Raw genomic sequence first — 24,378 nt, 5'->3', positions numbered from 1 at the left:
CCTTCAATTTGGAAGTTCTTGAATCTCAAGCCCGTGCACTTGCAAAAATTGATTTTAGTTTTAGAAATGTAAATTTAAGAATACGAAAAAGAAATGTCCACATTTTATTTTTTTTCTGTTGTTCTGAAAGAAACCCGAGGAAATTTGTGTCTTGCGATACGATGTACAGTATGTACATATCAATACCCAAAGCTAAAATGTCCTGGTGTCGTTTCTGTTGGTGTGTCAAGCAATTTCAACAGCAGCATCAGCAGTGCCGTTCTAAATCTTCAAGTCAGAGGTTCAATGCAGCTGGCATACAGATGCTTTCAGATGCTTTACACAAACAGATATTTGGAACTGACACGCCCCTCAAACCTGTGGAAGCGACACAAGTTATAGATGATCACTTGAAGAAACATGGGTTGGTTGGAAAGGAAACGAGAGAATTGTCTGATATTGATATCAAACTTCCTCAACTGTATGGAAGAACTGTCAATGAACATTTTGTTCATATAGCAAACCAACAACTGGCTGAATATGTACCTCTTATGGAAGGACTCGCCAATATGAAATCATTACCTGTTAGGCCGAAACAATGGAAAATGGAAAGTGGTTGGACAAAATATTCCACAGATGGGTTGCTAGCAGAGAAAGTCCCATTTCCTGAAGATGCTGGTCTTATTTTTGACGTTGAGGTTCTTATGGCTGAGGGAAACTTTCCTACTATGGCGACTGCTGTATCTAAATCTCATTGGTAAGTCGTATTGCCGTGGAAAATCAACATGTGAACCCGCTTATGAGATAGTTGTTGTGTTGCTGTAGCAATACTCAATTGGAAAAGGCTATTCGGACCCGAGTCTGAATTGCTTCCCCGTGGCAATTCGGACTCGAGTCTGAATTGCTTCTCGTGGCAATTCGGACTCGAGTCTGAATTGCTTCCCGTGGCAATTCGGACCCCGAGTCTGAATTGCCTCCCATGGCAATTCGGACCCCGAGTGTGAAGGGCCTCCTGTGACAATTCAGTCTTCGTAAACACACACACACACACACACACACACACACACACACTCATGAATATCTGTAAGTCATTAAAAACAGAATAATCACACACACACACACACACTCCACCCCCCCCCCCCCCCCCCCCCCCAACAACCATTTCCACAACCTAAGAGCCGGCGGCTTTTTCTCTTTGATCTCGTATCACCATGTTCTCCCCTGTGTCCAGCGCCTCGGTCGTTTGTGGGTTGTGGAGATGTTAATGGTTACCCCCATCGTCTACTTGAGAAGTCGCTGGTTACTCCCCAATCCCATTACCAGTTGATCATTAATTTTCTCTCCGTATTCAACCAGTGCTTATTTTATTAATAGGCACCTAGTCCAGTATTATCTAATAATATTATTATTAGACGGTACTCTGCACCTACCCCAGTGGCGGGGCTCTATTGCATGGTTTGCCGCCAAGAATCGCCTCTATTTTTATATTTAGAAATAAAACAGCATTTTTTAATTTAAAAAGAACTAGATACTGCCTTTTGTCAAAGCCCAACCCATACTGCCTTTTAAATAAAACGCTCAAAGCCCAAAGTCATATTATTTTCCTTTCCCCCCACTTTTTGGCAAATGGCAAAATATATAATGTAGATATGTCATGCATGTATCTTTTGCAACAGGCTCATGGTAAATCAAATAAATCTTCCAACACAAAGACACTCTTTTATCTATGTGAGGGCAAATTGATTGTTAACGTTAACAATAGCGACTACAATTGTAATCTCCCAAAGACCACGAATATTTAGATTGTTTTTGTTTTTTAAGTCGCTTGCAACACATTTAGGTCATATCAGCGCCAGTAAAAAGGGAGAAATTGGATAGTAAAAAGTTCTAGAATTACAATTAAAAAGTACCCAAGAAAAAGTAAGACAAAGGGGAATAATAGATCACCGCTTTTGAAGGTTAGTCATCTTCGGGAGTTCTAAAACGTGACTTGCTCGCTCACTCGCCCTCCTACCGACTGACAACTTACAATTGAGAACACAGAAGAAGGGGAGATATGATCCAAACATATAAAATAGTAAAGGGAATAGACAGGGTAGAGGCAGGATTCCTTAAACCAAACAAGAACATTCAGACACGAGGAAACAGCAAGAAACTGAAAAAAGAACGTTTTAAAACAAATGAAAGAAGGAACTTTCTTTCATCTAGAATTGTAAATAACTGGAATAAACTACAAGAAACCACAGTATCAGCAAAAAATTTGAATAAATTCAAAGCAGAGTTGGAGATAAGCAACACCCTAGGAAACAAGTTCAATTATAAAAATTGGTCCAATCATTAATAGATGAGGAGGAGCGAAGGAGACTACACCAAGTCTAAAAGCTCTATACAGAGGTATCCAGGTATCCAGGTATCCAGGTATCCAGACTAGGAGGGTCCTGTATTCTCTAGGACTGAGAACGAGCACCTTCCTCCCACCCTACCACGCTTCACTTTTGACCCATCGTCCACTTCCGACACTTCCTGTGATTGCGCAGGCGCATTGTGGCAAGAGTCCGAATTGCCACGAGAAGCAATTCAGACTCGGGTCCGAATTGCCACTTCATACTCAATTAGTAGTAAAAGATTTCGACATTAAAAAAATATAGAGAGAGACAAACAGTCTTTTGGTGAGTAAATAATTTGAGCCAGTTTCTAAATCAAATTTTGAAGGTCTAACAAATAAGTCCCCGTGAGATGGATCCCTTTCCAACCTTTCTGAAAAATTCTTGCATTGATGAGCTGTTTCCAATCCTAACAAATTATTCCCACTTGTTTTTAGGCAGTTTTGATCCCACCAATTTTTAAAAAACCCTCTTTTAACCATAATGATTTGATATACTATAGACCAGTTTCAGTAATTTCAAATTTAAATATGAGCCATTCCAATCAGCCTCTATAGAAAAAATCACAGCATCGAAACTTTACCACTAAATAAACTTGTTTTAAATGCTGACAAATATATATACATATATCTGGATTGTGATGTATTGATGTTTTCTATTGTTTTTGTTGTTGGCTGAAGAAGAGTTTAGTATTTTTTTTTAAGCAGTTATATTCGTTTATGTTCATTACTTGATACATTGTTAACAATTATTTGAACAAGTCTGTCGAATGCTAGTATTTTCAAGATTTAACACATCAACTATTGATTGTAGTTTTTTAAAAATAAATGATGTGTGTTATATTTCTGATTTGAAAATATATAAATATGAATCATGACTGGTAGGAATTCGAATGAACGTAGGTTTTGTTAAATCCTCTTTTAATCCTGAATGCTTAATTTATATTTTGATTTATATGTAAACATTTGCTGGTAAAATCTGATTTATGTGATTTGCATTTGCTCTGACCTTCTCTCCCCCCACCAATAAGTTCAATACGTATCTTGTAAAACATGATATGTTGAGTTCACTCCTCTGAGAAACATAGAACAATTACACATGTCATCCTATTATTTTGTCCTTGCAGGTATTCATGGGTGAGTCAAAATGTAATGGTTGACAGTTTTCACTGGCATCAGGAGCCACAGCTGAAGGATTTGATTCCTCTGGAGACCCTAACTAGGAAAAACTCCCCTCCCAATGGCAAGTGGCACCCACGGCTCGTTATTGGACACAATGTAGGCTTTGACAGGTCATTTGTCAAAGAACAGTATCTCACTCAGGTGAGTATGATTTATCTTCTGGTTAATCATACATTTTAGTAGATCCAGTAGAGTAATATTAATATATCATAGTATTTTGTTTGTGAAATAAGCAATGTCACAGTGTGCTAAAATTATGGATATATTGGTGCATGGTCTATTGATGACATTTGGGTGTGGTTTACAAGTTTTGCAAAAGCGCATAAGCGCACTTTCGTACACGCTTAAATACTTTTTACTTGCTGGGTTTTTTGTTTGTTATTGTTGTCTGTGTGTTTGTGTGTGTATGGAGGAGGGGTACCATAACATACAAAGTGGATCACCAGTTGATATAAATTTTTAAACTAATTTTTTTACTTTCTCAAGTAATTTGGTGTGCCTGGGAGACAAATATATTGTTGTGAATATATCAAAAATATTTAAAGTCATGGAAATACATACACTTTACTTAGTTTCTTCACTTAACTGGAACCTGACTTTTGGGCATAATTGAATTTTCAAGACATAAAGTTCGTGATATGAACATGTACTCTTTCATTATTTTGGTATGGTTTCAGGGGACAGCACTCAGGTTTCTGGACACAATGTCAATGCACATTGCCATTTGTGGACAAACCAGCTTTCAGCGACTTTTACATAGAGCAAGTAAAAAGGAAAGTAGTCGGAAAGAAGTACTAGAGCATGCTGAAAAACAGAAGTTGTTCAAAACAGCAGCAGTAAGTCTTTTTTTTTTTTTACTCTTCTAAGTTCTGCCAATAAATTTGATTTTAATGAATGGAAATGCTGTTTTTGAAATAATGTGGATACTCGAAACAGTAATAAAGTAGTTCTTCGGAGTCAAAAGCCTCTGGAGTTGGAGTTTAAACTTCTTTCTGTAGCATCAACCAGACAGTTGCTTGCTCCCCTTTTTATAGGGCATTGGTAAATCACCCTCCACCAGTGCAACATAACCAGACTATGTGGATTTGAACCAGGATCATTTTACATCACTCAAATCATTATTTATTTTTAATGTCAGCCCACAAGCGTGAACATTCAAAACATGCACATTTTTGAGAAGACATAGAACATTCAGTCATTCAGTTTTTAACTCATTTCTTAAACTGCTGTGGTTTTATATGAATTGTATTAGATAATAATTATTTCTCTCAAGCAAGTGACAAGGCAATAAATTCTTCATAAGCTACAGTGAGACCAGAGATTTTTCATCAATTTTCAGAGTGATGAATGGAAGAAAATCAGTGGTATGAACAACCTTCGAGATGTTCACCTGTTACATTGTGGGGGAAATCCAATAGAAAAAACCAAGCGTGATGTCTTTGTGGATGGAACCATGGATGATGTTCGCAGTGATTTTCAGGTGACTTTATGATTGATGTATTTTTAGAAAATAAAGTCTGCATGTTAACAAAGTATTAATAGTTAATATATTTTTTTTTTAATGCTTACTTGGAAATGTCAGTTTTCCTTTAGAAAAATTCATTAATTTTTTTTTTGGAAATCAGCGGACTGCATTTCTCCATTGTCTCATTGTCATGATGAAAAAAATACAAAACAAAACAAATAATAAAAAACCCAACGAAATTTTGATGTTTTCAAAAGCCAAACTCTGTTGATTTGATTTAGATCCAAATTTTTGTTTACAAAACATTAGCTTATTATTGTCTCAGAATCACAAATATTTATTCTTGTTGTCATATCTCAGGATTTGATGACTTACTGTTCAAATGACGTCATAGCTACCCATCAAGTCTTTGTCAAATTATGGCCCCAGTTTAAGGAAAGGTTTGTAATTTTAAACAGTTTCACTTTTTATTTGATTGTTTTCTTTTTGCACACTATCATAAATACCTCATATTTAAAAAAAAAGTATTTAAAACAATAAGGTTTTTTTTCAGTCATTTTTATTTAAATTTAATTTAGAGCTATTATTTTGTATTTGATAAAATAAACAGTCACATTGAATATGCCAATTAAAAGAAATAATTTTTGCATTTAATGTGAATGCTTTGGGCAGTAAGATTTCTCATGAATTCAAAGATAGCATTTCTAAATTAGTTTTTCCTTCGTTGATCAGCTCTTTTTAAATCATTGGCTTGTGCAATATTAATATTTGTCAGTTTTTTTTACTGTTTTTTTTTTAAATCATTATAAAGATTTCCCCACCCAGTGACCCTAGCAGGAATGCTTGAGATGGGATCTGCTTACCTTCCTATCAATGACGCATGGCCCCGTTACCTTCATCATGCCAACTACACATATGAAGAGATGGAGAGAGAGCTCAAGAAACTTTTAATGGATCTCGCAAATGGTGCCTGTCGCTTAATGGAATCAGAGAGGTTTGTGTTCAAGAACTTTTATTGTTCTTTCGTTACCAAAATCTACACTACCACCACTATATCATTATCCAGATTTTTAATCATCCGTCTCGTGCATATTTTTTATACAACAATTCTTAATGGGTGTAGGAGAGATCGGAAGGTACATGTTTTTTTTTTGTTTTTGTTTTTTTGGTCTACTTTTTGGTTTGGTTTTGTTTTTTATTTTTCATTATTTTTTTTTAAATTTTCATTTGTGAAGCCGATTTTTTTTCTAAACCATTCTTTTATCAATACTTTCAAAAAAAAAAAAAGAAAACAAATCTACTTTAATTCTTTGATCACATTAATTGTCAGTTTTCTGTTACAGATACAAGGATGATCCCTGGCTATGGGATCTGGACTGGTCCACATCAGAGTTTAGATTGAACAAACAATCAAAAAAAACCAGCACCAGATCGGCCAATGGATTGGAAGAATTGGAGGCAGATGAAAAGCATGAAGGAAAGAATGGAGAAGAAGACAACAATCTCTGGTCGTGGATACAAGCCACTCAGGTAATTTGTTCGAAAATATAGATATTTAAAAAAAATATATATATATCTCTAAGGAATTTGATAATCAGAAAAATGAAAGTTAGTTGGAAATGTAAGATCAGGGTCCTCATATTATGTTTTCATCTTTCCTGTCATTCCATGATTCAAACATGCTTCTTTATTTTCTCCAGTCACCATTCAAATAAAAATAGATAGAATGAAGGGTTTTGTTTCCAAATGCAATGCATTTCATGATAGTCAAGTGTTTTATTAATTATAGATATATTACTTAAGGAAAAAGTAGATATTATGCCTGAATCTTGATACTTTGAGCAATCAAATAATGCTCTTTTTTTAAAAGTGGAATTATTTTACTATTATATTAAACGTTTATTTCAGAGTCTTGATTCTTATCATGCTTTACTTTCATACTCCTTATATATGGTGTATCATTACCACCCTTTGAGAATTTAAAAACCGTCTTGTTTCGATCATTTTTCCCAACTCTTTGTTATTATTTTCAAATCCTTATCAGGGAGAGGAAGGTTTAGAGAATCACAAAAAGGTTATTGAGAGTGTTTATGCAACTTCAGCGAGAATGCCAAAGAATCCAACGTTTATGCCAGGTTTTCCATCGTAAGTAAAGTGGTTTCAACCGTTGTGATGAGATTTGATGGCTTCGTTTTAGGAAATGGATACAAATATTTTTTTTTTACTATTAAACAGTGCTGATGATTTGCCTTGGATCCTTGGAAATCCACGATTGTGAAGTCAGAGGATGAATTTCCTCCTTTTTATAAATGTACATACATTTCCCTCAATAAAATGTACTAACAGTAAGAGATTTGATGTGTGTTGGAACAAATAGGTGCAGTTTCCCACTCTCCAGAAGTTAGAGTATCAGTGATAGTTTATCATCTCAATTGATCTAAAAGTTGAGTTTACTGCAGTAAAAAAAAAATGGGGCTTAAAGGCAATCATCAAATTTTTCACCCCTTTTTCACTTTTTGTCACCATCAGCACTGATTGAAGAATTCTCAAAGATTTGATACATAAAATAAATTACTGTCCTTTTTGTATAAGACAAACCAACTCATGAAACCCATTTAACCTACATATGATAAACGTTCAAACTAAATTCAGATTTTGCTTTATCTCCTAGTTTTGGGACTAGATTATATGAAAAATCTTTTGCACTTTTATATTTACACAGGTGGTACAAGGATCTATGCCCCAGACCCCGTGATGTTGATTTCTATCCTGGCCCATCTAAGATTAGCACTCAGTGCCGTGCCACGCCTAAGCTAATGAGGTTGACCTGGGATGGTAAGCTTTCTACAGTGTGATAGAAGCGCTATTCATCAAAATTATAAGATCTGATGCAAGTTTAGATTAATACCAAATCTTGCCTATAAAGGGGTAAAACACTTTGATTTTATCATAAAATTTAATGGCGATTTTGTAATTAAATTTATATAAAAAATGAAGTAATCAAAATTGTTTTTAATTATTTTCTGTTTTTATTTAGACCCATCTTATCATTCCTATATTTAGGACAATCTTCATTATTTTCTCATGTAGATCTTCGTTATTTTCTCATGTAGTAGAGTCCATGACCATGCTGTATAATTCTTTCTATAAGATCTCCTTCATATCAGTTCCCACATTTTTTTTTAAAGTAAAAAAATTGGTCAAATTGACCAGTGATTCGGCTTTTTAAAAATTTTGATAAAGTCATTTGTTGACTTATCGTAACAGAAAGATCCAAATGTTAAACAGCAAACCACATGATACTCCATTTATTACTAAATTCAAATATTTTTTTCTTAGGGGTTGAGTGGTTGGGATTATGATTAATGGTTATTGTTTTAAATATTAACTTCCATTTTGATTGATGTCAGGTTTTCCAGTTCACTACCATGACAAATATGGTTGGGGTTACTTAGTACCCCATTTGGATGACATGTCAGAGGTTGAAACAGAGTTCCAGTCATCGGACCCCAATGGATCCCCTAAACACCCTTTTCCTTTAAGGTGTGTATTTGTTATTGTTCTTTTAATTTTGTTGTTACTTTTTTGGGGGGGGAGGGTACGATTTCCTTCTTTGTTATCAAAGCTGGAAAAACATATTATAATTTTCATGGAAGAAAATAGATTAGTCATGTTTCATGATTCTCATTTTGGGCATTCTGTTTGGAATGCCTTACCACAGAGCATTTGCGAAAAAGCGGATTTCTATATTTTTTAAAAAGTGAGCTTTATATAGCGCAATATCCACTAAATGTGCTCAAAGCGCTTTACAAGGGGTCCCTGGTCAACAGCAACATTTAACATGTAGGACGGGACATGACGCCTGTTATGCGATATTACAATTTTTCGGACAAAGACAACGCTGTTAACGGCCAGGTACTCATTTTACACCTGAGTACGGTGAGAGAATATGAGTAAAGAGCATTTTCCAAGGACTCAACTATGCGTCGAGCACGAGGCTCGAACCCAGGACCTTCCGATCCAAAAGCGAGTGTCATACCACTAGACCACATAGCCGCATTTGCTTAAAACTTACCTATTTTGATTTTAGTAGATGGTAAGTGAAACAAGAGTTTTTTTTGTGTATATTTTAAAATATTTATAGCCAATGCAATTTAAGCACTTAGAGTCTGATACATTGGAGCAGCACTGTTCAAGGTTTCATTTTTACTAATAATTGTATTGTTATTCTCATGATTGATTTTCGTTATGTGTGTATATAGGGGAATTAAATTAACAGAAAAAACTCTACACCTGAACTGTTTATTTTATATTGTAATCACCAACTGTTGTCAAAGATCAAAGCAAGTAAGGAGAAGGAGGTAACGTGCTGTGTCTTCTATCCCCCATATCTGTTTTCCCTTTCCATTTTGTTCTCTGTCTTTGTTTTCGATTGAGATTGCTTGGTTTATTTCCTAGTCCTGGCGGGGATTCTTAGCTGGGAGAAAGACGTCAATTGTATAGTACATTTTTTGAAAAATGATATTTTTTCTCCTTGTCAATCATCTCTCTGTTACTATTATGTTCTATTATCATTATTAAATTGATAACTGTGTATTGTATTTTGTACTTTGTAAACATTTGCGTGATTTTTTCTTAGTCTGTGTCTGGATTTGACTTTTAGTTAATGTCAATATAAGCACATTGATGGATTGATCATGGAATCTTCTGTTCCCTATTTAAACCAGCGCCCTTTGTCTTCCTTTTTCTTCAGTGCTTTCAACCTCATATCTACAACTTTTCTTTATCATATTCCTTTTGCTGATGCTGAAATGACCTAACAGTGTCGCAAGTGCCGTAAAACCCTTAAAAACAAACTAAAAGAAACAAGTAAATTATTATCCCTTTTTCTTAAAGTAATTTTTCTTAAACACTGAAACAAGAATTAAACCTGTTTAAGAAAAAAAAAATGAAAACCATCTTATTTTTTTCGTTTGTATTTTATATTTAGGTCGTTCTTTGCTTTCCTACGTAAAACAAAGCCATCAGCACTGAGATCATTGATGAGCCAAGAAGATCTATCAGAGAGAATAAATGCTCGTGTAGAGGATCCTCTGGGGCCTGGATTTGATGAGAGGGCCATGGAGGTAGAAGAAAAAGTTGGTCATTGGGATGCTGCTGTCAAAGACAAAAAGGTTTTTATTTCATTTGTGAAGTAAGGGTTCTTTGGCCTCAAACTTGAAATCAATAATAGATTTTACTAAAGTCCAAACCATTTTCAGAAATGAAAATATTTTTGATTGTGTGAGCTTTCTGTCTATCCTATCATTGGAATTTATTTTTTTTTTTAATTTTGATATTCTTCAATTAAACAAAAAATTTCTTATCTAAAAGACAAATGTTTTCATAGTATTCATTATATGTCTAAATTTTATATCTTTTTTATAATTGTTAAATAAAACTTCTCTTTTGGCAAGACTTTTGCTATTTCGCATCATTCATTTCCTCTATTTGAGTGACTTATTCTTCATTTGTTTTTTTTCTCTCATCAGAAAAATCCCAAAGAACGTTTGGGTGTAGGCCCTTATAACATTGATATTCCTGGAGTCAGGTTTTTCAAAATTCCACACAAGGTAAAGTTTAGGATGTTTTATGGTTCTTTAATATCCAGACTTTTCAGTGTACATGTATATGTTTTCAATTTGTGACATACCACCCCAGATCAGTAAATAAATGAATTAATAAAGTTTCCTTTAACAAGGGGATATTTGTCTGTAGGGTCTATTCTAATGGGAGACTGAAATAACTCAGGCGTCAGTCGCAGGCAGCACTGCAAAGTGAACTCGGGCGAAGTGACTTGCTCAATGGCAAGTTGAGCTCAATACCTTCTGTATACAAAGCAAAGACTATAATTCTGTGCCATGCTGCTTCAATTTACCACTGCTCTGGTGTTATGTTGGGTTGAGCTAGACAATGAAAATTGAATTTATAACTGAAACTATGAAACGAGTGAATTCAAATAATTTACTGAGGAGAATGGAAAGGGTTGCTTGAATTGCAAAAACCTCAAATTTCATATTTTGAAAAAAAAGTTCACTTTTTGGCATCAATTTCATCCCGTCATAATTAGTGCCTCACATTATGTTTTCTATTCTATCCTTTAATGCGTCAAGTCACCAACGTTTGGCGTATTAAGTAGAGGTCACTTTTATTGAACTAACCTCATCAGAATATAGCTCGGATCTATTTCTGAATTGGTATATTTGTATAAAATACACGTTTCTAGTTTGATTTCTGGTTTTATTTAAACAAATAAAGAAAATGGATTGCATTTGACCAAAATCTCCCGTGATAAAGTTCTCATGTGATCGTTCTCACAATCTCTCTCTCTCTCTATAATAGTGACGTAATGAGGGGGGGGGGGAGGGAGATTGAACAAAACTATAAACTATTTCTTCTTTATGACAGGAGGGAGGTCAGAACAGAGTGGGCAACCCGCTAGCCAGGGACTACTTACTTCGGGTTGAAGATGGCACTCTCCAGGCCAGCACTGGAATGCATGCCAATCAAGTCTTGGTTCTGGGACGGATGTGTTCTTACTGGAAAAACAACCAGAAGAGAATTGGGTACTAATCATTTTATAGTTTTAATTCTTGGTTATTCAGTTTTGAACATAATGTTGTTTTTTGGTTTGTTTTTTTTACCAGTGCTGACATTTCTAATCTTAAGTTACACCATCTATAATATTTTGAAGTATGGATCAGACTGCAAGATCAATGTGAGGTAGAATGTGTGCTTTCATTATCGAAATACCTGACATATCTGGGCTTTTTTAAAAAGTAGTTTTTGTAGTAGTAGTTGTAGTAGTAGTAATAGTAGTAGTGGTGATAGTAGTTGTAGTAGTAGAGTTGACTTTGCACTTTTTTATACATGAGTAAAATAGCTGGTGTCTCATATTTAGGTGTTCGTTATGGGAGATTTCTTTATTCTACGGCTCTTTGTTAGAGAAAAGTAATAAACAATCACACAATGGAAAGAGCATTGGTGGTGCAATTCTTTCTTAGGTAACTTTTCAAGTTTTGAATGAATTCTGAGAACAGCTCCATATAACACTTTCCTATCAACAATCAAAACTTATTATAAGATGCTTGTTTAGCTTTCCTATACTTTAAAGACAAATTGTGAAATATCTTTATTTCTTTTATTTATTTTCATTTTTCAAGGGGACAAATGATGGTACAGCTCCAGAAATCAGAACTTGATAGAAACATTACCAGGTACATTACAGTGCTTGTCATCAAACTTTGAATGTTTATGTCATGATGCATCTCATCAGATATTATGTAAAGAGTGTCAGGTGGTAACATGTATCAGTAATATACCCTTTCCAGTAAAAAAAAAACTGGAAATGGTTGATTTAGGAGTATGTCAGGTGACCTGAATGGTAAGATATCTGAACTACCACACTTATTGCCATTGCTCTGTTTCAACTATGTCGGATATTATTCACCATATCTTCTATCTTCTATCCTCCAGGCCTGTAAATCTTCCGATTCTCGGATTTTCGACAGGACGATTTTGCTTGATAAATTTTGTTAAGTGCTGACATTAAAATAAAAAAAAATTAAAAGTAAAAATAAATTTCGTAACATCAACAGACAGAACTAACAAAAATGAAAATAAAAGAGTTTTTCATGCCTCGAAAAAATCAGATTTTTATTCTGTTTCGAGCGCCGACTTAGAAATAAAAAGAAACACAGCGTGTGTCGGACCAGGCCATTTCTCTCTGATTTGCTACTGACACACACACATTTTTCCGGTTTACAATCTCCACTCCTATGCTTTCTGTATATCCCGTTGAAAGTCAACCGGAATGATCAGTGCGAAATAAATATTTTTCTTCGAAAGGCGATTGACTGCTCTCAGCAAAAGTTTTCTTTCCTCACAACCGTGATTGTTTAATTTCTCTTTTTCCTCCTTCACACACGACTGTACCTCCTCCTCCTCTTCTTTTTTCTTCTTCTTCTTCTTCTTCTTCTTCTTCTTCTTCTTCTTCTTCTTCTTCTTCTTCTTCTTCTTCTTCTTCTTCTTCTTCTTCTTCTTCTTCTTCTTCTTCTTCTTCTTCTTCTTCTTTTCTTTTCTTCTTCTTCTTCTTCTTCTTCTTCTTCTTCTTCTTCTTCTTCTTTTTCTTCTTCTTCTTCTTCTTCTTCTTCTTCTTCTTCTTCTTCTTCTATCTTCTTTATAAGAATTAATCCAAATATACAAAAGAATCAGCTTAAAAATTTAACACAAACAGGAACGAGGACAATGCAGCTTCTCATGCCAAGCACTACACATCCTTCAAAAAAGTAGGAATTGTTCTCTTCCTTTCATTTTAAAACTATCTCTAACCAGATTTTTTTTTTCTTTGGACCATAAAATAAGGACTTGCTTATTTTATTATAAATGAGTTGGGAGAAAAAAATGACATGATTCGACTAGTCAATTAGCGTGTCATATCTGTGTTGTGTTTGTTTATTCATATTTCTCGTATTCAAAAATTTCCGACATTGTTTTTCAAGAACTATCTGAATGTGGAATTCTTTGCCTGGAAATATCGAAAAAATTAATGGCCAAATTGAATTTCACAGAGAAATCCATCAAACAAACTGAAGGTTTGAGCACGTCCATTTGTTCTCACCACACACACACATATACACTCGCAATTATCTTTGCTGCGCGGAGTTGCGACTTAATGACAGGACAAGACAATTCATGTACAATATTTATATTCACAATAAACTCAAGACCAATACAATTTTATACAATCTTACTTAGGTTCTTTCATGTTAATTTTTACATCTTTTGTACGTTTTCTTTTCAGGTCTGGAGACTACATACCCGAGAGTCTGTATGGAGCTATTGTCCCTCGTATTGTGTCTGCTGGAACTATCACCAGACGGGCTGTAGAACCCACTTGGCTGACAGCCAGTAATGCATATGTGAGTCAATGTTTCGCACCAACAATAGCATAAGTAAATTACAATGAAATAGACTTAAGCACAAATAGCAGAAATAAAGGAATATATGTATTTAGTTTATTCTAAGGTTGGTAAAGGCATAGCAAGTAAAAATGAGGCTGTCTGAAGATGAGGACTTATAGTATGAAACAAAAATAAATATAACAATGAAAAAAATTATATTTAATGCTTAACAAGGAATGTTTCGGAGCTTTAAGCCCAAAATGTTTCTTGTTCATTAATTTGTTCTTTCATGAAGAAATTTGTTCTATATGGAGGAAGTTGTTTTCGGTATTAATTTTTGTTTCAAATTAAATCAAAGATTTTGATACTGAGTTCTAATAAAACCTTTTTTGTCAATATTAATAGCTTAAAGATTTGGACCTCTCTCTCTCTCTTTCTCTCTCTCTCTCTCTCTCTCTCTCTCTCTCTCTCTCTCTCTCTCTCTCTCTCTCCTCTCTCTCTCTCTCTCTCTCTCCTCTCTCTCTCTCTCTCTCTCTCTCTCTCTCTCTCTCTCTCTCCCCTCTCCTCTCCCTCTCCCTCCCCCTCTCTCCCTCCCCCCTCTCCCCTCTCTCTACTCTTTTACCCGCCGCCTCTTTCTCCCCCCCCCATCCCCCTTCTCTCTCTCTCTCTCTCTCTCTCCTCTCTCTCTCCTCTCTCTCTCTCTCTCTCTCTACTCTCTCTCTCCCCTCTCCTCTCTCTCTCTCTCTCTCTCTCTCTCTCTCTCTCTCTCTCTCTCTCTCTCTCTCTCTATCCTTTGCCCAAATGGTTTTCCTATATATAGATTATATCTTCCAATATTACAGCCTGATAGAATTGGAAGTGAACTGAAATCGATGATCCAAGCTCCCCCAGGCTATCATTTTGTTGGTGCTGATGTCGATTCTCAAGAACTTTGGATTGCCAGTGTTCTGGGAGATGCTTACTTTATGCAGCAACATGGTAGAGATAGCCATATAAATAATTAATGGATAGTTTGGCACAGTATTTTAATCATTTACCTTCTTTGCTAAACTTGTTATATATGAATCCCGTGTGAGATATGCCTGGACTTTGCGGATATGACTACGAATTAAGCTAATCACAAGTCCAGATTGGTGGGGGTGGAAGTGATTTTGATCTTTTGCAGCAGCATCTTTTTTTTAAATATATACACACATTTTACACTGTTTATTGTCAATTTTGACTTGTAAATAATGTTTGTAGAGCCTTCTTTAGAATGGTCTGATTTGTAAAATATTTTTTTTTTCTTCTTGTTCTTATTGTTGAACCACAGGTTGCACTGCCTTAGGATGGATGACGCTCCAGGGAAACAAGGGAGATAAGACAGATCTGCACAGTAAAACTGCTGAGATTGTCAGCATTAGTCGGGACCACGCTAAGGTAGATATAGTTATCACAGTATGTCCTTTCATTTCAATGATAGTGTAATCACAAAATCTTTAACTTCAATGAAATAGCAATAAATTAGTGGTAAATACGGGGATGGTTTATCAATTTTATAATTGTTACCTTTCAAACAGCTAGCTCAAAAGGTAAGAGGCAATTATATAACTTTGTTCTAAGCCACAGAGACCATCAATTCTAGCTTTTTAGGTCCTATGATCTGATGGACTAAAATAATATTTTAAGTCCTAAATTATTTTTTTTCAAGCACACAATGGATCATTGTAGACAACATTACTCATTTTTCTTTCTTTTTCTTTCAGGTGATAAACTATGGTCGTATCTATGGGGCTGGTCAGACATTTGCTGAGCGTCTTTTGATGCAATTCAATCCACAACTGTCAGCAAGCGAGGCAAAGAGAAAGGCTTCAACCATGTATAAGCAAACTAAGGGACAGAGAAAGTAAGGGTATACCGTCATAAATCCTTTATCATTTCATTTTATTTGTTTTAAATTAAGTACCTCAGAAAGAAGAAAAAAAAAAACATGATATGTTTGATTTGATATGCACTATAGTCAGCGTGTTTTTGTAGTCATTTTAATAATGATGTATCCTAGATTGGGATGACTGAGACCAGCCCCTAAATGTGCCCCCCAGATTGAAAAATATTAAACAAATATGGTAGGATGTACATCATTTGATAGAGTTCACCCTTCTCCACCATTTAGAAAAAGAACCTCGAACAGATTATTTCAATGTCAAGATATATAATATAAAGATGTTAAAAAAGTGGCCAAGAGGCATTCAATACAAGTGTAAGGTGATGGAGGTCTACCAACAAGTATTTCTATGTCAATTTGAAATTACTGAGGGTTTGTTTTTTTACAAACTTGATTATTTATTGATAAAATTGATATTTCAGGCAGTGGAAGAGTTGGTAGTGGAAGAGTTGGTCGGCAGTGAGTTAATATGCTCTACTTTTTCATCTTAGTCTTTGGGTACAGAAAACACCTCCTCCTCTTTCCTTGTATTTCTAGCCGAGTGGTACAGCGTATCAAGCTGTAACCAAGTCAAGTGACATTGTGCATTATCAGTGACTTAAGAAGTAGCAAAACTGTGTCTCTAATACTGAAACCTTAGATAAGGCCTTTCAATCTCATTACCTCACCCAACTAAAATGTGGATGAATACTTGGATGTAGATACAGTAGACTCCGGATAAGACTATGCCCAGGGGAACAGGGGAAAAAATCGACTTAACCGAAAATCAACTTAACCGGAGTGTAACCAAATGAACAAAAATACATGTGAACAAAGCAAACCAATCTAGAATATGTCCCTTCATGTCGCGCTTTTCGCTGACGTTGCTTGGTCACGTTGAATTGACCAGAAAAGTAGAGGTCTCCGTAGTGGTCAGCTGACACTCCTACCCCCAATAGCCCCAAAGAGGAATCAGAATACATAAAAAGCGGAATTTGAGATCAAAAAGCGAAATCAACTTACTGTTATTGACTATGACATTCTTTGCAACAGAAAATTTAATAGATAATCCAAAAGACTCATCTGATAAAATATAAAATGTGTAAAAATGTGCAGATTGTGTAAAGACTAAAAAGGGGGTCAAATAATAATAGAGAACACACAGGTCTTGGCAGTCTCAGAGTCAGAGCAAAGCATTGAATGGATGGATTTAACCCCTCCCCTCAACACACACCTAATCAAATAAACAGGCATACTGGCACACAAATACATGAGGCTAAAATTAGATAGCGAAAGGAGCTGACCATACTCAAGAATATTACCGATTGGAGTCAACATATAATATTACCTACGTCATTGACCTCATGTATTGGTGTCAACCGCCCTCCCAAAAATATAATATTATATGACATCAGCTGCACACACTTTGAAGGGACTAATCAGACACACAAAATGTGTGTTGTTTGACCATAGGAGATGCGACGAAATAAGCCATAGCTCACTTCTTTTTTTTTTACTAGATTTTTTTTTTTTAATTTTCCTCAATTGGAAAGCTGAAAAGTGGAATGTTTGCCTTAATGAATGCGGAATGTAGACCAATTAAGTGGAATTATTCCGCGAAAAGCGGAAGGGTAGGAGGAGCCTCTAGGTCAAGGTCATGCTTCTTGTAAATCGTCTAGACAGAAATAGCTGGTATTCCAATTTCCTATGCGATGATTTTCTGTCGCATGCCAGACTTTCCAAATGCATCGAATCTTCTTTTTCCGCGATAGGTTTGTCATTGTAGTTGTAGACTTGACTTGAATTCTTGATAAAATTGATACTAATTAAGAGGGCCATTAGGATAGGAGCCTCTAGGTCAAGGTTATGCTTCCCTTCTTGTAAATCGTCAAGACAGAAATAGCTGGTATGCCAATTTTCTCTGCGATGATTTTCTGTCGCATGCCAGACTTTTCAAATGCATTGATCAGCTGGATCTTTCTTTTCAACGATAGGTTTGCCATTGTAGTTCTAGACTTGTCTTGAATTGTTGATAAAATTGATACTAATTAAGAGGGCCATCACATAGGATGGCCTGGGATTAGAACCAAAAAAAAATAATGAAAACTCTTGAACTTGAAGTTGCGACGATGTAATTTGTGAGAAATCAAATTTACATCACATCAGTGTGTGCCAATCGTTCGCGGATATTCTTAACCATTGCAAATTCATACTGATAGCTTTTTTAACCGATGGAAATACTTGTTTAGTTGTGATTTTATTGTGGTCATGAGTGATATGAACATCGACTTAAGCAACATCGACTTATGTGAAGTTTTTTTGTTTTTTTTTACTAATGTTATAAAGGAAGAAGGGGGAGGGACCAAGAAAAAAATTCGACTTGGGTAAAAATCGACGTAAGCAACGTCGACGTATCCAGAGTGCACTGTATATTGAAACTTACTAATGATACCCATCACTCCTCATGCAGCTTAGACAGTTGGCCACAGCATGCCAACTATCCTTGGCTGTCTTTTTCAGTTCTTTCCATGTGGCTCCCATCTTCTTTGAGACATAAGAGTTAGTGCAAAATAGTCATCCAATGGAAAAATTGTACTGCATATATAGACCATGCCATCTTTATGCACACCATGTTTTGGCACATTTCGGATTCACGCACGCTAATTGTCTCTTACCGAATTTTTGTTATATTAACTACACACTTTTAAGAACAGTAACTCCGGCTACAGGCATGCTTTGTTACATGACTGCATCTGATTCTGATTGTTAATTATTGTTTTCCATTAACAAACTAAACAAAACAAAAACCAAACAAACAGGTAACGATGGAGCAACATCGTGGCGTGGTGTTTTGCGATCATGGCAAACCAACAAAGGAAAATGACTTGAAATTCATGTCTACTTCGAACTCAAGCACGCTTTGGCATTAAGCATGCCTAGCCTCCTACCGATGATTGTGCTTAAAGTTGGCAATGACTGTATGACATGGTGAAACTGATAAAATGATCTTTATAAATTTCTCTTATATAATATTTTCTTTTTACAGTGGTCAACGCCAGTGGATTGGGGGCACGTAAGTATCATACATTTCATTAAGCCAATATGAGTTGAAAATAAAAACCCAGCTATGTTTTTTTATAAAAACACATATAGGGCAATTGCGATACAATGAACTGATCCAATGAAGAATGGATTCCAATGAAAACATGAATAATCCCTTTTTAAAAATAGATAAATGAATAAACATTAGTAATGGCACTGACACCTTGCATTAAATTAAAGCACATATTCAACTAAATCCGACCATCAGTCCTGACAACTTCATTGTATAGAGGTTGCACTTTATTCCAATTCTTATGTGTGAAGATAAAGGTGATGATTTTGAGGTTCATAATAGGTTTAATTTTGGTCTAAATTATAGTAAGCATATGTAATGATGGAATAGTCCTTCAGAGGCAAAAAACCCATGGGGCGGAGTTTATCCCAGTTTCTATAGCATGAATCAGAAAATAGGTAGCAATTGCTGCTACCCTTTGGTTAGGACTCTAGTCTATTGCAAAGTACTTTCTACCAGATCTAACAGACCCAGCTACCCAATCACTTTTGGGTAGACAGGGGAGTCAGAAAAAAAATCTCGACTTCACCCATGACCGATCTAGGTTCCTGTGCATGTGAAGCGAGTGTTTTATCAACTGAACTATTGGGACACCAGTGCTGGATGGAGAGGATTTTTTTTTTTTTTGAATGGAAGGGTGTATGTCAGGTTGTTTTGTTTTTTTAAATTTACAAGTTGTATGTAATGGACACACATATTGTTCTTTGTATTTGTGAGTATTTCACTGTGCTCTTAGAATACAGTCGTGGTCTTGCTTTATGACCTAAACTAGATTTTAGGGTTGAGTGGGTGATTAACTCTGTGTGCTCACAGATTCCTCTGTCACCCATAAGAAATTGGGTAGCTGTTGGGTCTGTTAAGTCTGGTGGAAAACCCTTCAGATGGCAAGAAATTGTTATTGTCCATTCGGTGCTACAGAAAAAATGGAACAAACACAGGCTTCAGGGGCCTTATGGATATGAAGGATAGCTTTTTGTTTTGTACATAGTAAGACAGGCATAATCCATAATATTAATGTTATCTATTCGTCGACAGTGAAAGTTTTATGTTCAATGCTCTGGAAGCTATTGCCAACTCTGAAGAACCAGTGACTCCAGTCTTGGGGTGTCGCATGAGTAAAGCTTTAGAACCTCGGTTTGTTCTTGATGATGTGAGTTGTCAATTTAGTTATTTTTCCATTATTTAGGTTTACTCTCTTTGTTGGAAGATAATAGGTTAAATAAAGCAAATAATGCATGATTGAAATGAGGAACAATATTACCTGATTACCGCTGAGTATTGTTATATTTGTGAATAAGCAGTAACAAATTACTTAGGTTAGTGTTCTAAGAAAGAATTGAACATTTACTATCTTTTAAAGTCTTAAAACCCCATTTGGAAATTCGTTTTTGTAAGCAATAGGGGTTAACTTTCTTAACCAAGGAAAAAAGAAAAAGCAGATATAAGATATTCATACCAGGCACAGACCCAGCAGGTTCTCGAAATGATAGAGCATTTTTTTCTTCTTTCCATTTAAGAATTTTGTAACGACAGTCGACACCGCTTAATCGCACACCCTCGGGATTTCGACTTAGTGTGGCGATTAGGCAGAGTGTGCGATTAAGCGGAGAAGCTAATAATAGCATCTGAGCCCCAGCGTTCATGTGCAATTCATGTAGGACCTTCCCTTCTGGGATTTCTACGGGCTTGGGACTGCCACTTAATTATTTTTTTTTTGCTTTGGTTTTTTTTTCTTTTCATTTTCATGTTTTACCGACAACAACATGTGACATTATTGTTTGTAAGAACAATAAACGTGAAGCATTGATTGCTTTCTATTCTGTGCAAACTGTTTATAAACCCTTGTCTCCAATCCCTCCAATGTAGATCATCTGTCAAGCGTTCTTCTTAGATTTAGCAGCGTTGTTTATCCACAATGTCAAGTTTTTCATTGTTTATCACATTCCAATGACTCATCCTCATCTTTGTCTTTTGTGTGGCTGAATGGAGCTGAGTAGCTCCTGAGATGTCAGTTCACTACTGATGGGTATATTGTTGTCCATTGTAAAGAATTGATCGAATGCTTCGGTCAAAAAGTTGTGTAGAACGGAAACATCTTTGATTTCATATGACTGTCGGGTGTCACTGATATCAAGGTGTAGTGATTAATATAAGTGAAGATGGTGTATGATTAAGCAGAGGGATTATATAGAAAAAATTATGTTTTTCGGGAATGTGTAGCTTATAAGCGAGTGTGCAATTAACCGATGTGCGATTAAGTGGAGTGAACTGTACTTACTTTAAGGATTTATCTGAGTTTTTTTGAGGGTTTTTTTTCACAAAGGAAAAATTATATTGACCACTAATTCACTCAAATGGACATTATGAATGATCCCTGTTGACATCATCCTATTGTTTGATGGACCAATCTTTCCTCCTTATGAATTTGTAAGCAAAAGCAGGTTTGTGTGTAAAGAGCTCAATTAATTAATTTTTTTTTCTTACTCTGTATTATTGTTTTTATCGGTAGTTAAGGGCTTCTCACTTATTACATTGCTAGATTTTGACTCTTCGTTTTTGTATATTATTCTAGTTCCTGACATCTAGAGTGAATTGGGTTGTGCAGAGTTCTGCGGTTGACTACCTTCATCTGATGCTCGTGTGCATGCGCTGGCTCATCACATCCTACAACCTCCATGGTCGTTTCTGTGTCAGCATACACGATGAAGTGCGGTATTTGTTTGCCAGTAAGGACCGTTACCGTGCAGCCTTGGCTCTTCAAATCACCAACCTCCTTACCCGATGCATGTTCTCTCACAGGCTAGGGATGGATGATTTACCACAGGTAATCACTTTTTTAGAGGAAATGTGGGAGTGGGAGATCCATTTTCAGACCCGAAACTGAAATTCATCTTACACATATGACAAGTTCAACATAATTATCTGCACATATTAAATTTTTTAAAACATATTTAAAGTGGAGCAATGGATATTGATGAGTATTAATGATTGAATATAAGTGAAAATATCAAATTATTTATTGAATTCACAGAAATCTGTATTGTTTAGTTCAGTTCCTAACATTTCTTATTGCACAACAGCTATCAAATGAGATCATCTGTTTGATCATCCGCTCAAAATTAAAAATCAAGCTGTTGAGCAAGTTTCGGTTTACAGATATTTGGGTATTTTAATTGACAATAAATTGCAGTGGCATTTACAAACCGATGCTGTTATCGCTAAATTGAATTAAAGAATGTATTTTATTCGGAAACTTTCAAAATTTGACATAGATCCATTTTAGAGACCGTTATTACTTTTTGTATTGCAGCATGGTGTGGAAATGCCAGTAATTGCGACATTAAGAAAATTGATCGGATAATTGATAAAGCCAGGAGTTATACTCACCCAATTTCCAATGTGGAAGAACTGTTCAAGAGATTTTGTCTAAGTAAAATCAAGAAAGTTATGAAGGATGGAGATCACCCCCTTCACAAATATATTAAGTTCTCCATGAGGAGCTGTTGCCTTATAGCTATAAAAACGACAAAACGTCACCTTAATTCATTTTTGCCACATGGTGTTCGAATTTTTAACGCGCAACTGTGATTTAAATTAAATACTATCTTTTAAATATACACTCACAAGTTCGGACTGAAGGCCAGAGGTATGGCTTATCCCAATTTATTAAATTAATATATAAGGTGCTGCTATTGGTTCTTGGTTGTATATTTTTACATTTTTGTACATTTGCATATATATATATATATATATATATATAATATATATATATATATATATATATATATATATAGATATATATATATATATATATATATATATATATATACATATATATATGTATGTGTATGTATGTATACATTGTCGCCATAGATTCTCAACTTTGTGTTTATACATTTTTATGCATGCCACGTCTGTAAACGAATTTCCATTTTTTTTTGATGAATAAAGTATATATTATTATTATCATTATTATTATTATTATTGAGGTGACCATTAGGAACTATATAAATTTCGTGTCGTATATAGCACTTGATAGACTTGTAAATTTTTTTTCATGACTACTAACTGTACTTTATCAAATCAGGGGGATTTAAGGATTGTGATTCTCTTGTAAACCCATTAAATTGATGTGATACGGATGTGGTTATGCCCCAAACAATCCTTTAAACTCAGTCAAGACATCAAATTTGCTAAGTTTAAGCATTAAGTCTCATTTTTTGTTCATCCATTTACAGTCTGTTGCATTCTTCAGTGCAGTGGACATTGATGTTTGCTTGAGAAAGGAAGTGACCTTTGACTGTAAAACCCCTTCCAACCCACATGGCCTTCAACAAGGTTATGGTGTACCCCCAGGTATTTTTTCTAATTTCTTTCCATACATTTATTTAGCGTTTAATGAACAATATTAGATAAATCAGCAACGGAAAATTTAATTTTATTATATTTTCATATACACACATTTTCTTTTGTGGGACTAACAAATGATTTTTTAAAATCTGTAGTTGCAGCATGAGAGAGCAGTAAATATTTAGGGCATCAAAGTTTTTGTGGGAGATCGGTCTAATTGTAAACCTGGTGTATTGTAGTCATCTCCTCAGTAGAAATAGATTTTTGAGATCCTTTTCGTTTCATGAATCTTTCTCAGCCAATTATAGTTCATAGTGAGTTTATATAACTTTCATTTCTTATTGATTTTTTTTTTTTCTTTTTATCTCCTTATTAGGTGAGGCTTTAGACATTGAGCAAGTTATCTCAAAGACCAAGGGAAAATTGTAATCTTCCATGGATGACTTGTGTTTGTTTCTGATCTTGTGAATCAAATGATTAAATTCCCAAATGTGTTCAATGTTATGAAAATTCTGTTTTGTTGTTGTTAATAAAAATAGAAGAAAAATTACTAAAAAAAACAAGAACTTGCGTCAATTGTTATAAAATCAAAATGATGAATTCATGTTCAGTGAAATAACATTTGAACACTGGGGTGGGAATTTAATAACAAAAACACATTGAGTCGAGTCAATGCATTATAATGTGTATATCCAGTATATCAAGATTGGTTAGTTTAAAAGGTATCATTCTGTTTGTAACTCATTTACAAATAAGTCAGACGATTTCTTTACCGTCATCATTGCCTGCAACATTCTTGGGTCATAGGCGCCAATACATATAGGAGTTCAAAAGAATCCTTGTAGCATTTTAATTTCCACTTGAGCCTAGCCTGTGGTCAACATTGAATACTTAGATGTCAGCTTGGGGACTTTGCCGAAAGAAACTCATGCAGTTTCTAACATAAACACACTCATATAAAGAGGAGAGAAAAGAATGTATCCCACAGAAATGAGGAGAAAAAAGTTCACATCACCATGCCTCCCTCTTAGTGAATATATCCAGTATGGTCAAAACCAA

At 35.1% G+C, this 24,378-nt stretch overlaps 1 protein-coding gene across 2 annotated transcripts; it reads left to right on the top strand.

Moving 5' to 3' along the window:
* Positions 1-23: 23 nt before the first annotated feature.
* Positions 24-23,879, top strand: LOC144966484 (DNA polymerase subunit gamma-1-like). 2 transcript variants are annotated; one of them, XM_078903078.1, is made up of 23 exons: positions 24-736; positions 3,490-3,685; positions 4,222-4,380; positions 4,884-5,024; positions 5,370-5,449; positions 5,821-6,003; positions 6,353-6,539; positions 7,054-7,154; positions 7,732-7,844; positions 8,420-8,552; positions 10,000-10,183; positions 10,541-10,621; positions 11,457-11,614; positions 12,212-12,265; positions 13,852-13,969; positions 14,794-14,929; positions 15,264-15,370; positions 15,697-15,836; positions 18,901-18,927; positions 20,005-20,119; positions 21,542-21,793; positions 23,208-23,325; positions 23,696-23,879. In XM_078903078.1, the coding sequence occupies exons 1-23, from the start codon at positions 162-164 to the stop codon at positions 23,746-23,748; spliced, it is 3,411 nt and encodes a 1,136-aa protein (XP_078759204.1). In that variant the 5' UTR covers positions 24-161; the 3' UTR covers positions 23,749-23,879. The 2 variants fall into 2 exon arrangements, with proteins under 2 accessions (XP_078759204.1, XP_078759206.1); XM_078903080.1 differs by lacking the exon at positions 12,212-12,265.
* The last annotated feature ends 499 nt before the right edge of the window (positions 23,880-24,378 follow it).

The sequence above is a fragment of the Berghia stephanieae genome, chromosome 2, assembly GCF_034508935.2.
Source record: "Berghia stephanieae isolate SIO BIC M18660-M18661 chromosome 2, UCSD_Bste_1.3, whole genome shotgun sequence".
NCBI lineage: Eukaryota > Metazoa > Mollusca > Gastropoda > Nudibranchia > Aeolidiidae > Berghia > Berghia stephanieae.
Note: the sequence above shows the minus strand (reverse complement) of the source record. Positions and strands in the feature narration are given on the sequence as shown.